The 12,134-nt window shown below is 41.8% G+C and overlaps 1 protein-coding gene across 1 annotated transcript in view; it reads right to left on the reverse strand.

Annotated features, from left to right (window-relative positions):
• The window catches only part of ARHGAP8 (Rho GTPase activating protein 8), a 32,539-nt gene extending 24,486 nt beyond the window's left edge, over positions 1 to 8,053 (reverse strand). The window contains exons 1-4 of the mRNA XM_070946745.1: positions 8,017 to 8,053; positions 5,157 to 5,297; positions 2,169 to 2,256; positions 92 to 223 (exon numbers count right to left, since the gene is read on the reverse strand). Of these exons, the coding sequence (XP_070802846.1) occupies positions 92 to 223; positions 2,169 to 2,256; positions 5,157 to 5,297; positions 8,017 to 8,053 (398 nt within the window). The remainder of the gene's footprint in view (positions 1 to 91; positions 224 to 2,168; positions 2,257 to 5,156; positions 5,298 to 8,016) is intronic.
• Positions 8,054 to 12,134: the final 4,081 nt, after the last annotated feature.

Genomic DNA, 12,134 nt, shown 5'->3' on the forward strand with positions numbered 1-12,134 from the left:
CAATACTCAGTAAAAATTAAAATATTTCAGTTTGGCTGAACTGTGCTTTTACAATTAAGGCACCCCATTTGCAAAAAAATAAAAAACATACTTCCGGTCAAATTCTTTGTAGGCACTTTGCAACCAGCTCAGAGATGGCTTGTTTTGACTGTTTAATCCATAGTGAAAGTAGACAAGTGTGTAATCGCTTTCCACATACTGTTCAAGCGTGTACTTCAAATATCTAGAAAAGAGGATTTTGGAAGAGGAGAAAACAACATGTAGCATTAATAGATGCACTCTGGGTTTATAATGGGAGAAAAACAATTTATCTAAGAAAGGAAAGGAAGAGACTTGATCAGTATCCTGAATATTTACCATTTTCCCACAGGTGAATTTTAGTAAATGCCAAATGCCTTGGATACCTTCTTAGCAGAGGAGAGTTTAAGGCATTCTTGAGAATATGAGAACACTCAATTCAGAGACCTCTGTGTGAGAGGAGATGGGGTGCATGTTCAAATGGGCCTTTTATTACGACACCACATCTAAGACCCTTCTTGCAGATGTTGACTTTCCTTAGGAGATACCAGAAGTGGTATTCAGCCGGTTCGTACCAGTTCTGGCGAACCGGTAGCGGAGATTGTGAGTGGGCCAGTCCACCCTCCCTGTCTCTATGCCATCCTATTTAGGTACGTTTTCGAGACCGGGCGCATGCCCAGAAGGTGCGCGAGCAAGCAAAGTGCATGCACGGAAGGCCGGGCGAATGCGCGGGAGGCACGTGGGGGACAAACCAGTGGTAAGAATGGAAAACCAGTGTTGGGAGATACCCCTCAAATTCTTACAATTTCTCCTACAATAATTTGGATTATTCCTATTTCTCTTCTTCCAGACTAAAATCTCCACAAAATATGTACAGGTAGTCCTCGACTTCCAACAGTTCATTTCGTAAGCGTTCGAAGTTACAACGGCGCTGAAAAAAATGACTTACGACCGATTCTCACACGTATGACCGTTGCAGCATCCCCGCGGTCACGTGATCAAAATTCAGATGCTTGGCAACCGACTCATATTTATGACGGCGGCAGTGTCTCAGGTCATGTGACCCCCTTTGGCGACCCATTGACAAGCAAAGTCAATGGGAATCCAGATTCACTTAACAACCATGTTACTAACTTAACAAATGCAATGGTTCACTTAACGACTGTGGCAAAAAAAGTTGTAAAATGGGGGCAAACTCGCTTAATAAATGTTTCACAGTTTCGCAACATTAAATTTTGGGCTCAGTTGTGGTCGTAACTCGAGGACTACCTGTACATGAGAAACTTTTCAGAGAAAACATACATCATTGGCATTGGTGCTTGAAACGCAAATATAACAAAGAACAACGTCAAAGAAACTGGCATTAAAAATGGCTTTTGTGGGAACTGACATTAACACATCCATTCAGTTACATGGTGCAAAATTCCGTCCAATACAGAAAACTACCGTATTTTTCGGAGTATAAGACACACCTTAGTTTTTGGGGAGGAAAATAAGAAAAAAGCTGATTGGCAGGTGGATCAGCCTCCGGAATACTCCCAATCAATTATTCCCAGAGGTGAATTTTAGCAACAGGTTCCTTGGTTGTGAGTGCTGTGCCTTGCTTTTTTTTTTTTTTTCTGCCTCCTAAACAGAGCTTCAAAAAAAAAAAAAAAAAAGCCCCTGAAGCTCTGTTTGGAGGCTTCTTTTCTGAAGCTGTTTGGGGGCTTTTTTTCTGAAGCTCTGTTTGGGGGCTTCTTTTCTGAAGCTTCATTTCTGATGCTTTTTTCAGCCTCTGAAACCTCCATTTGAGAAGTTGGCTGGGGCTTCATTCGGAGTATAAGATGCACCTAGATTTTCACCCTCTTTTTTGGGGGAGAAAGGTGCATCTTATACTCCAAAAAATACAGTATCTATAAACAAAAAATGAAGGAATTGGAGGGGAGGTTACCATTATTTTCAAAAATATAAAAATTTGCAGACAACAAAGCAGATGGGACGTGTTCTGTACATCCTTATGTTACTGTGATTTCTGGCTGACTTGAAGCTGATACCGACACATAGATAAAAATAAAAGAGAGAAGTCACCTTAGGAAACCCAACTGCACACTGGAGTTGTGCAGCAAGAAAAAAGTAGAGAGGACCAGAAAGCAAAGAATAAATGGACCTACTCCAATAACTGGCGGTGGTTGATCTGGTGCGAAGGAGGCAGGCGGCATGAACTGAAGGCGATCACTTTTCTCCCCAAAGAATCATCACCTGCAGAGTCAACAAGGGTTAGGTGAAATCGGGTGAAATTGTGATCAGAAGTTCAAGTTTTCTGCTCAGGAAGGCTGAGTCTTAAGTCTACAGCAGTGTTTTTTAACCTTAGCAACTTTTTTTATTTATTTATTTATTTTTATTTGATTTATATGCTGCCCTTCTCCGGAGACTCAGGGCGGCTTACAATGCGTTAAGCAATAGCCTTCATACTTTTGTATATTTATACAAAGTCAGCTTATTGCCCCACAACTGGGTCCTCAATTTACCTACCTTAGAAAAGATGGAAGGCTGAGTCAACCTTGAGGCTTGGCGAGATTCGAACCTGCAGTAATTGCAGGCAGCTGGTCTTAATAACCAGCTTAATAACAGGGTGCCTTAGACCACTGTACTACCAAGGCTCTTTTTTGAAGATGGGTGGACTACAACTCCCAGAATTCCCCAGCCAGCCACCTTCAAGTTGCCAAAATTAAAAAAGTTGGTTTAAAGCCTCAGTTTTGCAGAGTTCAAAACAGAGAGCCCACAAAGTCAACTTTACACCTTATTTATTTATTTTTATTTATTTTAATTTGATTTATATGCCGCCCTTCTCCAGAGACTCAGGGTGGCTTACAATGCGTTAAGCAATAGCCTTCATACTTTTTGTATATTTATACAAAGTCAGCTTATTGCCCCCACAAACTGGGTCCTCATTTAACCTACCTTAGAAAGGATGGAAGGCTGAGTCAACCTTGAGCCTGGTAAGATTCGAACCTGCAGAAATTGCAGGCAGCTGTGTTAATAACAGGGTGCATTAAACCACTGTACTACCAAGGCTCCTGGTAGTTATTAACGTAGTGCTTGCTATTAGCAGGGATGTTTGCGTATGGGGTCCAAAAAAGTCAAGACGATGGTCGCAAGCAGGCAAGTTCCACCTAAACACAGATAATAAACGGGCGGAGCTTCAATTGCGGCTAAGCGACGAGTCGTAAGTCAAGGACTACCTTTATTTGATAAAATATTAAAAAGGGTGGGATTTGATTATGCCGTTGCAGCCACTAGTCTTGATATTTTGGACCCTAAAATATTGTGACCAACTATTCGATTCCACATTTTGGGAGCAAAGCAATTTGAGAATGTATGGGCTTCAGTCAACTTCTCTAAGCAGCCCTAATTGTTTCTCAGTTCAGGCAACTGAACACAACACAAAATGGGGATATTGATGGTTCTGGAAGTGTCACAGTCAACTTTCGATCAAAACATGTTACAAAGATCTTTATACCAATGGCCAGGAGGTGTCATTGAATAGTCCTTAACCAAGAGATGTCTGGATACCTGCAGATATGGAAACATTTGCAGGTCTTCAAACTCTGAACTTTTATCACAATAAAATATAATTAAAGAGAAAAATTGTTTTATGGAGGGTAGTCCGTGCTATTGATTTGAATGTGACATTTATTTTCTGCCGATTTAGTTCTGTTCTTTGTTCCTTATTCCTCAAATGAAGGATGCAACTGCAAAGATCATGCCGACTATGGTATATGTCAGCAGTCACCAACTGGTGGTCAGCGAGAAAATTTTGGTAGTCCGCAGAAAAATTATTTGCATTTTTTATATTGCACTAAATCAGGCATCCTCAAACTACGGCCTCTGGGCCGGATATGTGCAATGAATGTTGGTGTTGCTGCAGAGAGTCTCCCACTTTGGGGTCTTCTTGTATGGGTCAGAGGGGGGCAGAAATTCCGACTTGGGGTCTGCTTCAGCCTCCTGTTGTGGGGCTTTGGGTGAAGGCTGGAGGAAGTGCTGCTGGTGGCAAAGAGCCACATGGCCTCATTCCAGTGGGACTGCATCATGGCCTGGAACTGACTGACCATCTCAGCCCGCTGAGCCTCCAAGCACCGGTACCTGACCTTGCACTCCCGCAGGTCTTCCCTCTGCTTGGAAAGCCTATGCTCGTAGTCCTCAGTGAGGTGCTTCTGCTGAGCCTTCTTCTCGGCCAGATCCAATTTGAACTGAGCTGTTTCGCCAACTCTTTCTCATGGTGGCTGCTTAGCTCCAACAACTGCTTCCTGTTGGGGCCCTAAGGAGCCTGGGTGGGGAGGGGAGGAGTGGCTGGGAGAGGAGGGGCAAGTAGAGGCCGGCAAAGCGTCCCTCAACGTGACTGACATTGAATTGACCACACCCACCCAGTCACATGACCATCTAGTCACACCCACCCAACCAGTCATTAGGCAAATCATATTAGTGGTCCATGGGATTTAAAATTATGAATTTAGTGGTCCCTGAGGTCCGAAAGGTTGGTGACCCATGGTATATGTAACTGAGTTCTCTTCAGATTTCAGCCAAGGACCTGAATTTTCATTTTGGTTTTAGATGCTAGGCAGGTAAATGTGATCTGCCCAGTTCTAAAACTAAAATGAAAACTCAGGCATTTGATTGAACTGGTTGGTCACCCGAGGTGATCCAAGAAGTCTTCCTACATGTGTGAGTTGGCAACCACAAGTCTTCAAATTTCTTCTCATTGAAATTCAGGAAACAAATATTGTAACATCTCTTGGGTACGTGTTAAAACTCACATATTCATCCTGAACTTTCCTGGTATGAATATTAGAAAAACAGGTTTCCCACCCCCACCCTAATATCCTCTCATCTTTTTAAAGAATGGGTTTTATTTTACAGTTGTTTTTATGACAAAGCATATCAAGATGCTTCAGCATTGGAAGCATTATGCAAATATATTAAATCGAATCAACAATAAATAGTCGGTCCATGCCAAGGGCATGGCTTCAATCGTGGTACCACACCTGCCATGTTGCCGATTTGATTCCTGCCTCCCATTCCTCACTGAGCTGGAAAAATAAGGTGTAAGAAAGGGATATAAAAACCTACAAGAAAGTCAGTGATGTTTGCAACGAATGTACCTGCAGAATGAATAATGCCGTGCCGAGCCACATCGTAGTATGGATGAGTGAGGCTTATTCCAAATTCTCGGCTTGACTGCGCTGCAGAAAAGCTCCTGATTTCTCCCATTGCTGTATTTTCAGTTTCATCTTTCTGCAGTTCTGAAACAAACCAAAATTGAAACTCATTTTTTGGGGGGAAACAAGACAAAAATGACTGTTAATCCAATAATCTGCAGCTGTCCATTAAGTAAAATATTTTAGCATACTTGTCTACTTCTTTATAGCTGTTGACTAGCTTAGATTATGAGATTACTCCACTGTCTTTTCCAGTGAGAAAATAATCACAATTTCAACTCCCTCTCCTGTTAAAATTTGAAAAAAATATAAATATATATAATATCTGGTTTACTGTTACAGCACCACCTTGAGGTCAAACGAGAAATGGCCAGACTGGATTATTACATCCTCCCATTCAGTGGTGGGATGCTGCCGGTTTAACAACTGGTTCGGTGAGCGCACCTAAGCTGCTTGTGCGCAGCGCTGAAAATGGAGTATTTAGAAGCTCAGCTGCTTACCTTCCAAGTCAGCAATGGTAAATAGAACAGCGAGGGGGGGGGAATCAGCTGTGCCGCGTGATTGAAATGAACTACAAAGCAGGAAATAAAGGATAGGATAGAGCGGGGGGGTGGGGGCGGGGCCAACTGATCATCAGAGCTACCGGTTTGTCTGAATCGGTCCAAACAGGCTGAATACCACCTCTATTCCCCTTCCTAAAAGGGCTGACAGGACATCAGTTTTCCCAAAAGCAAAAGTCAGCAATCCATGATGGATTCCAGGCTTCCTTTCAACTTCTTTCTTCTCTCCACACAAGACTCGTTTTCAGATAGGAAAGAGGACGCACATCAAACACTGAAGAGTCCCTCAACACAGGTAGTCCTCGACTTACGACAGTTCATTTAGTGACCGTTCAAAGTTACAGCGGCACTGAAAAAGCGACTTATGACCATGTTTCACACTTTATGAATGTTGCAGCCTCCCCATGGTCAGTGGATCAGAATTAAAATGCTTGGCACCTGGTTCATATTTATGACGGTGGCAGGTCTCGTGACCCCCCTTTTGTGACTTTCTGACAAGCAAAGCCAAGAGCGAAACCAGATTCCTTTAACAACCATGTTACTAGCTTAACAACGGCATTGATTCACTTAACAGCTGTGGCAAGAAAGGTCGTAAAACAGGGCAAAACCCAGTTAACAAATGTCTTGCTTTGCAACGTAAATTTTGGGCTCAATGGTGGTCATAAATCGAGGACTACCTGTACTCCCTTGACTCGTGATGACATCACAGTAGATTCTTTTAGTTTTCTTGACTGTTGCTTTCTTTTATTTTGCTTCTCATCTTGCAGACCAAACTGTTAGTTTTTTTAGCCCCTCAGGGGTGAAATCCTCTGAAGTCTGCTACCAGTTTTGTGAGTCTGCTACTGAGCGCGCGCTTTGTCTGAGGCACGCCCGCGCAGCGCTAAAAACATTTTGAAGCCTTTCGAGTCTGCAAAGGTAAATAGAACAGCGAGGAGGGGGAAATCCGCTGTGCCACGCGATTTAGATTAGCTGGAAAGCAGGAAATCTAATATAAATCACATGTCACAGCTGATCGTCACCCAGCTGATCATCAGAAATACCAGTTTGTCCGAACCGGTAGCATTTTTTACTACGGTTTGCCCGAACCGGTCCGAACCGGTAGTATTTCACCCCTGTAGGCCCTGCTCTTTTTTTGTTCTCCAAAGCAGGCCTTCCCCCTCAGACAAGAAAAGTGAAATATGGTAGCTATCTCATGTGGTTTGGTCCCCAGTACAGTATTTTGGGTACTGAAAACATTAAAAAGACTATTTTCTGGCTCCAGGGCTATTTAACTATCTCCCTTGTTACACATCACATTGCAGCTACAGGGGATTCTGCAGGAGGGTCAAAAAAGTCAATATGGTGGCTTCAATCATACAGTCAGAGCATCCATTTTGCCTTTTTTTTTTTTTTACAGTCTCTTCCCAGATGCCCCTGAATAGAAATAAGAAATATAATGTATGGAAAGCTTAAAGGTATGATACCCTGCTTAAAGATTCAGAATGGCATATTTTTAATAATGAGAAAGATTAAATTCTTATTGAAGTCGGAATACGTTTTATAACTGCTGAGTAAAGTTTTAATGGAAAAGCTAAGGTTGAAGAAAATCTACTTCAATTTGTTTTAAGACTGGTTTGGCCATCATTTATGAAGGAAAATATAAAATCCCTTCTTAATTATTTGGCTGAATTACTCATATGTTAAGAACATGAACAGGATTTTGTTGGATAAAATCTGGATCAAAGATACCAATAGTTTTGGGGTACCACAAGCAATTGTTTTTCCCATTAAACCATTGGAATTCACCTTCACTCATTTTTTCATGCATGTCTTTTTAAATTTTCAGTAACGCTTTTTTTAGAAGTCAAAAGTCTGCATCATTACACACTAACAGCAATTTTTCAAAATAATGGGCCATTCAGCATGCTAAATTCACCCTAATGCCATCCAAAGTAATTGAGAAGGTGGCATCTCCAGCTTGCTGGAGTTCCTGTTTAAAGTAATTATTCCATTTGCACCACAATTTAGGATGAGAGCAATATTATTTCCTACAAATTCACAGGACGTGCATACCAATATTTCATATACACTCTGCCCATCAAACTAAATTTCAGCCCAAATAGCTTTTGATAATATGGTCACTGCCGAGTTTGTTAATTCAAATATAATACACAATCCCATCAAACTATTTTTTTTGATGTTCCAAATCACCCAGAAGTTGCCACTCGATGGCCCCAAATATATAGATATATTGCTATATTTACCTATTTCTGCTAACTTTTCAAAATCACTTGCAGACATCCTTCGGGTGAACAAAATCCGTTTATCAGGTTAGTATTTGACTGATGCTCCTATAATGCTCGATCAGACCTAAATACAGACAAAAGTGAGTATCTAAATTTCAGAATGTCTCTTGCCATTATTTGAATCATGCCCTGCTTTTTCCTTTTCCAGTTGTGCTAAGAGATTCCTTGTGGAATTCTGGTTTTTCAGAAATCCAGCTTAAAGGAACAGAAAGAAGTGGCACCTTGGTGGCTGCTAATATTCTATGATCTGTGAATAAAGCATCTTTCCAGTTTCACTAGCGATGTCAGGGTTCCAAGTAACACCCCTAACCCTAACCCTAACCCTAACCCCAACCCTAACGAAAGAAAACTCCAAGGCTTGAGTTTCTCAAAGTTACATTTTATTAGAGATATCATATTGGCACATCTGGGAAAACCCAAATCTGAATGTTTCCAGGTTTTCCCCACCAAAGTGAAAGTTCAAGTTCCTGCCCAGCACCCACAAGTCCATCACATGGTCCAATCATCCACCGTCCAAACTAGAAACACCTCCTAGTCATCCAACTCCAGGTGCCAGGGCAAGATGTCCTTGACTCTTTGAGAAAGGAATGTTATTATGACTACCGTGTTTCCCCGAAAATAAGACCCTGTCTTATATTTTTTTGAATCCTGAAATAAGCACTTGGCCTTATTGCCATGCGCTCAAAAGCCCGATTGGGCTTATTATCAGGGAATGTCTTATTTGGGGGGAAACAAGGTATATATCTCCCATACTCCATACAATCCTCCTTCCCATTTTCCCACAGTAGAAAAATGTGGCAGGCTTGAAGGCCCAACATAAAAGATGGCTTCCAGGCCTGACAAGCAAGTTAATTCACAGAACATTACGTATGCAGGTACGTCCACTATCCAGAAGTGGTTTGTATGGAACCATAAAACCTTCACTTTTGCATCCGTAAAGTCAGAGGCCACAGAGCAGTGAGGGTCAAATTCAGCTGATAAAGATGGTGTGATGCTTAGTTCAAGGGGCAAATTTGAAGAGGGGCGACACCAAGGGCAGCAGGTTCCTCCTGAGGTGTATTGCTGGCTATCCTCAAGATAAACACAGGGGATGGAATGTCACTGCGTTTTTGTATTTACCAGAGGAGCTCTTATTTTTGGACTTTCAGACTTATCGTAGCTTGCCAAGTTCTTATCTCTAAGCTAACTGCGCATGTCCACATTCTATCACTTTCTTCTATCTTCCTTTGTTCTCCAGCCAGGAGAGGTGGCCGGGAAAGCTTTGCCAAGATGTAACTAATTAGATCAGTAAGATGTTTTATTTTCTTTATAACAAATAAATGAATTTTTCTTAGAAAATATATCTTCGGGTTTATTTTCTTAAAGTATACTTCAAGGGAAGGTCACGATCCATTCTCTAAATCAAGGTGCAATTACCCAAAAGCAGAATGGGATTAATTGCCACCCTGACATGGAAAAATTATGGTGTGTTTATCCAGAAGGAAAAGAAAAAACAATTTAGAGCGAGCAGTGTCTACGTCAAGATTGTCCTCAAAACTTTTAGGTTGTATTGCCAACTGACAGCTGGTTTGGAAGGACAGCTAAAGAAAACAGCAGAAACAACCGAAGATGAGTGGTAGACCTCCAGAAGATTACTAAAATACAGGTATCATGGAGATGAAAGACTAACATTATGCATCTCAATATTTCATGGTGAACTGGTTGATATTTTTCACAATTGCATTATGATGGGAATGTTTTATCTATATGGCAGAAAGAAATTGTAGCGTAACAAGCCTTAAAATTTTATGTTTTGAGATCTTGTAAATGGCAAGAATCCAGCAGATGGGTGTAGATATATGTGGAGAAGGAAACTTGATATATTTCACATTAACTATGGAAAGAGAGAGATGGAGGTATAGCTACAACACCCCCCAATCAAAACTCCATCAACTTTCCACATTTCTGGAGTTCTAGTGTAGCCTTCTCACCTTCAGTAACTTTAAGATGAATGAACTTCAGTTCTCAGAATTCCCCTGCTGGAGAAGTCTACCGTATGTCTTAAAGTTGTCGAGGTTGAGAAATATTGCTCTAGCGAACAGTACACGAAATATTTAGAGCTATGTGTCTGTATATGTGCAACACATCAGGAAGATATAACAAGGTAGACAGACCTGACAGCACAATTGCGGATTTAATTATTCCCACAATTAGATATACTTAACTTTCATTCATTGCAAAAGATCTGACAGCAGATTTACTTGACAAAATTAATTCTGGTTGTCAGCCAAACTCAATGTTACAAATCATAAGTTAAGCAGTTCCTTGTGGAAAGAAATTAGGTTAATATGTGCCATGTATCTAATTGTAAACTATGCTGATGGAGTTTATTTTTGAGAGGGATGACAAATAAGATCAAATCTAACCACCATAAAGGATCTGTCTAAATCAGTGCTTTTCAAACTTAGCAACTTTAAGATGTATTGACTTCAGTTCCCTGAGTATGCTCATCTAGGGAATGCTGGGAGTTGAAGTCCACTTACTTTAAAGTTGCCAAGTTTGAAAAACACTAATCTAAACACGCAAATTGTTTAGTGCAATCAGATCTTAACGTCCTGTCCACATTGGAACAATCAACCAAGACTGGAGAACACACGAATCAAACTTTATCCCTACAGTGCAGGGGTGAAATCTACTCACCTTCCCTACTGGTTCAGAAGTGTATGCGCTGCATGCGCACACTCACTCCGCTTGCGCACACATGCATCACATGCACGCGCAGACTCTCTTCGCATGCGCAAACCGTTCTGCGCATGTGCAGAGGGTAAAAAACAGGTTACTTCCTGGTTAAAACCAGGAAGTAATGATGACTGGGCGGGTGGGCGGAGCCTCATGCTACCGTTGCTACCAGTTCTCCGAACTACCCGCTGCCATCAATACCGGTTCGGCCGAACTGGTCCGAACTGGTAGCATTTCACCCCTGCTACAATGGGATCCAAGGAGGAGGCTAATTGTACTTACAATACAGGTAGTCCTCGAGTTATGACCAAAATTGAGCCCAAAATTTCTTTTGCTAATGGTGGTATTCAGCCGGTTCGGACCGATTTGGTTGAACCAGTAGTGGCGACTCGCCCACCCGCCCCAGCGCTATGCCATCCTATTTAGCCACGTTTTCTAAGCCACATGCATGCGTGCAAACCACGCCTGCTAGCAAAGCGCATGCGTGGAAGGTCGGGCGCATGCACAGATGGCACGCACGCACATTTTCAGTGCGTGGCAAACCAGTGGTAAAATTATGTGAAACCCACCTCTGTTATTAAGTGAGACATTTCTTAAGTGACTTTTGCTCCATTTTATCTTGCTTGCCACAGCTTTTAAGTGACCCATTCCATCAGTTGTTAATTGAGTCACATGATTGTTAAGTGAATCTGGCTTCCCCATTAACTTTGTGTGTCAGAAAGTCGCAAAAGGGGATCACATGACCCCGGGACACTGCCACCGTCATAAATATGAGTCAACTGCCCAAGCATATCAATTTTGATCATTTGACCATGGGGATACTACAACGATTGTGTGAAAAACGGTCGTAAGTCACTTTTTTCAATACTGTTCTAACTTTGAACGGTCACTGAATGAACTGTTGTAAATTGAGGACTACCTGTACAACCTTAGTAGGATCCTCTTGATAACTGTGTCTTGATCAGGAGGGGGGTATTTTTATTATTTTATTTACATCGTCGCCGCAATGTAAAAAAAGATGTGGAGACTCTAGAAAGCGTGCAGAGAAGAGCAACAAAGATGATGAGGGGACCGGAGGCTAAAACATATGAAGACCGGTTGCAGGAACTGAGTATGTCTAGTTTAATGAAGAGGACTAGGGGAGACATGATAGCAGTCTTCCAATATCTCAGGGGCTGCCACAAAGAGTCAAGCTATTCTCCAAAGCACCTGAGGGCAGGACAAGAAGCAATGGGTGGAAACTAACCAAGGAGAGAAGCAACCTAGAACTAAGGAGAAATTTCCTGACAGTGAGAACAATTAATCAGTGGAACAACTTGCCTCCAGAAGTTGTGAATGTTCCAACACTGGACATTTTT

This window comes from Pituophis catenifer, unplaced genomic scaffold, assembly GCF_029215685.1.
Source record: "Pituophis catenifer annectens isolate HBS135680 unplaced genomic scaffold, rPitCat1.0.hap2 SCAF_7, whole genome shotgun sequence".
Lineage (NCBI taxonomy): Eukaryota > Metazoa > Chordata > Lepidosauria > Squamata > Colubridae > Pituophis > Pituophis catenifer.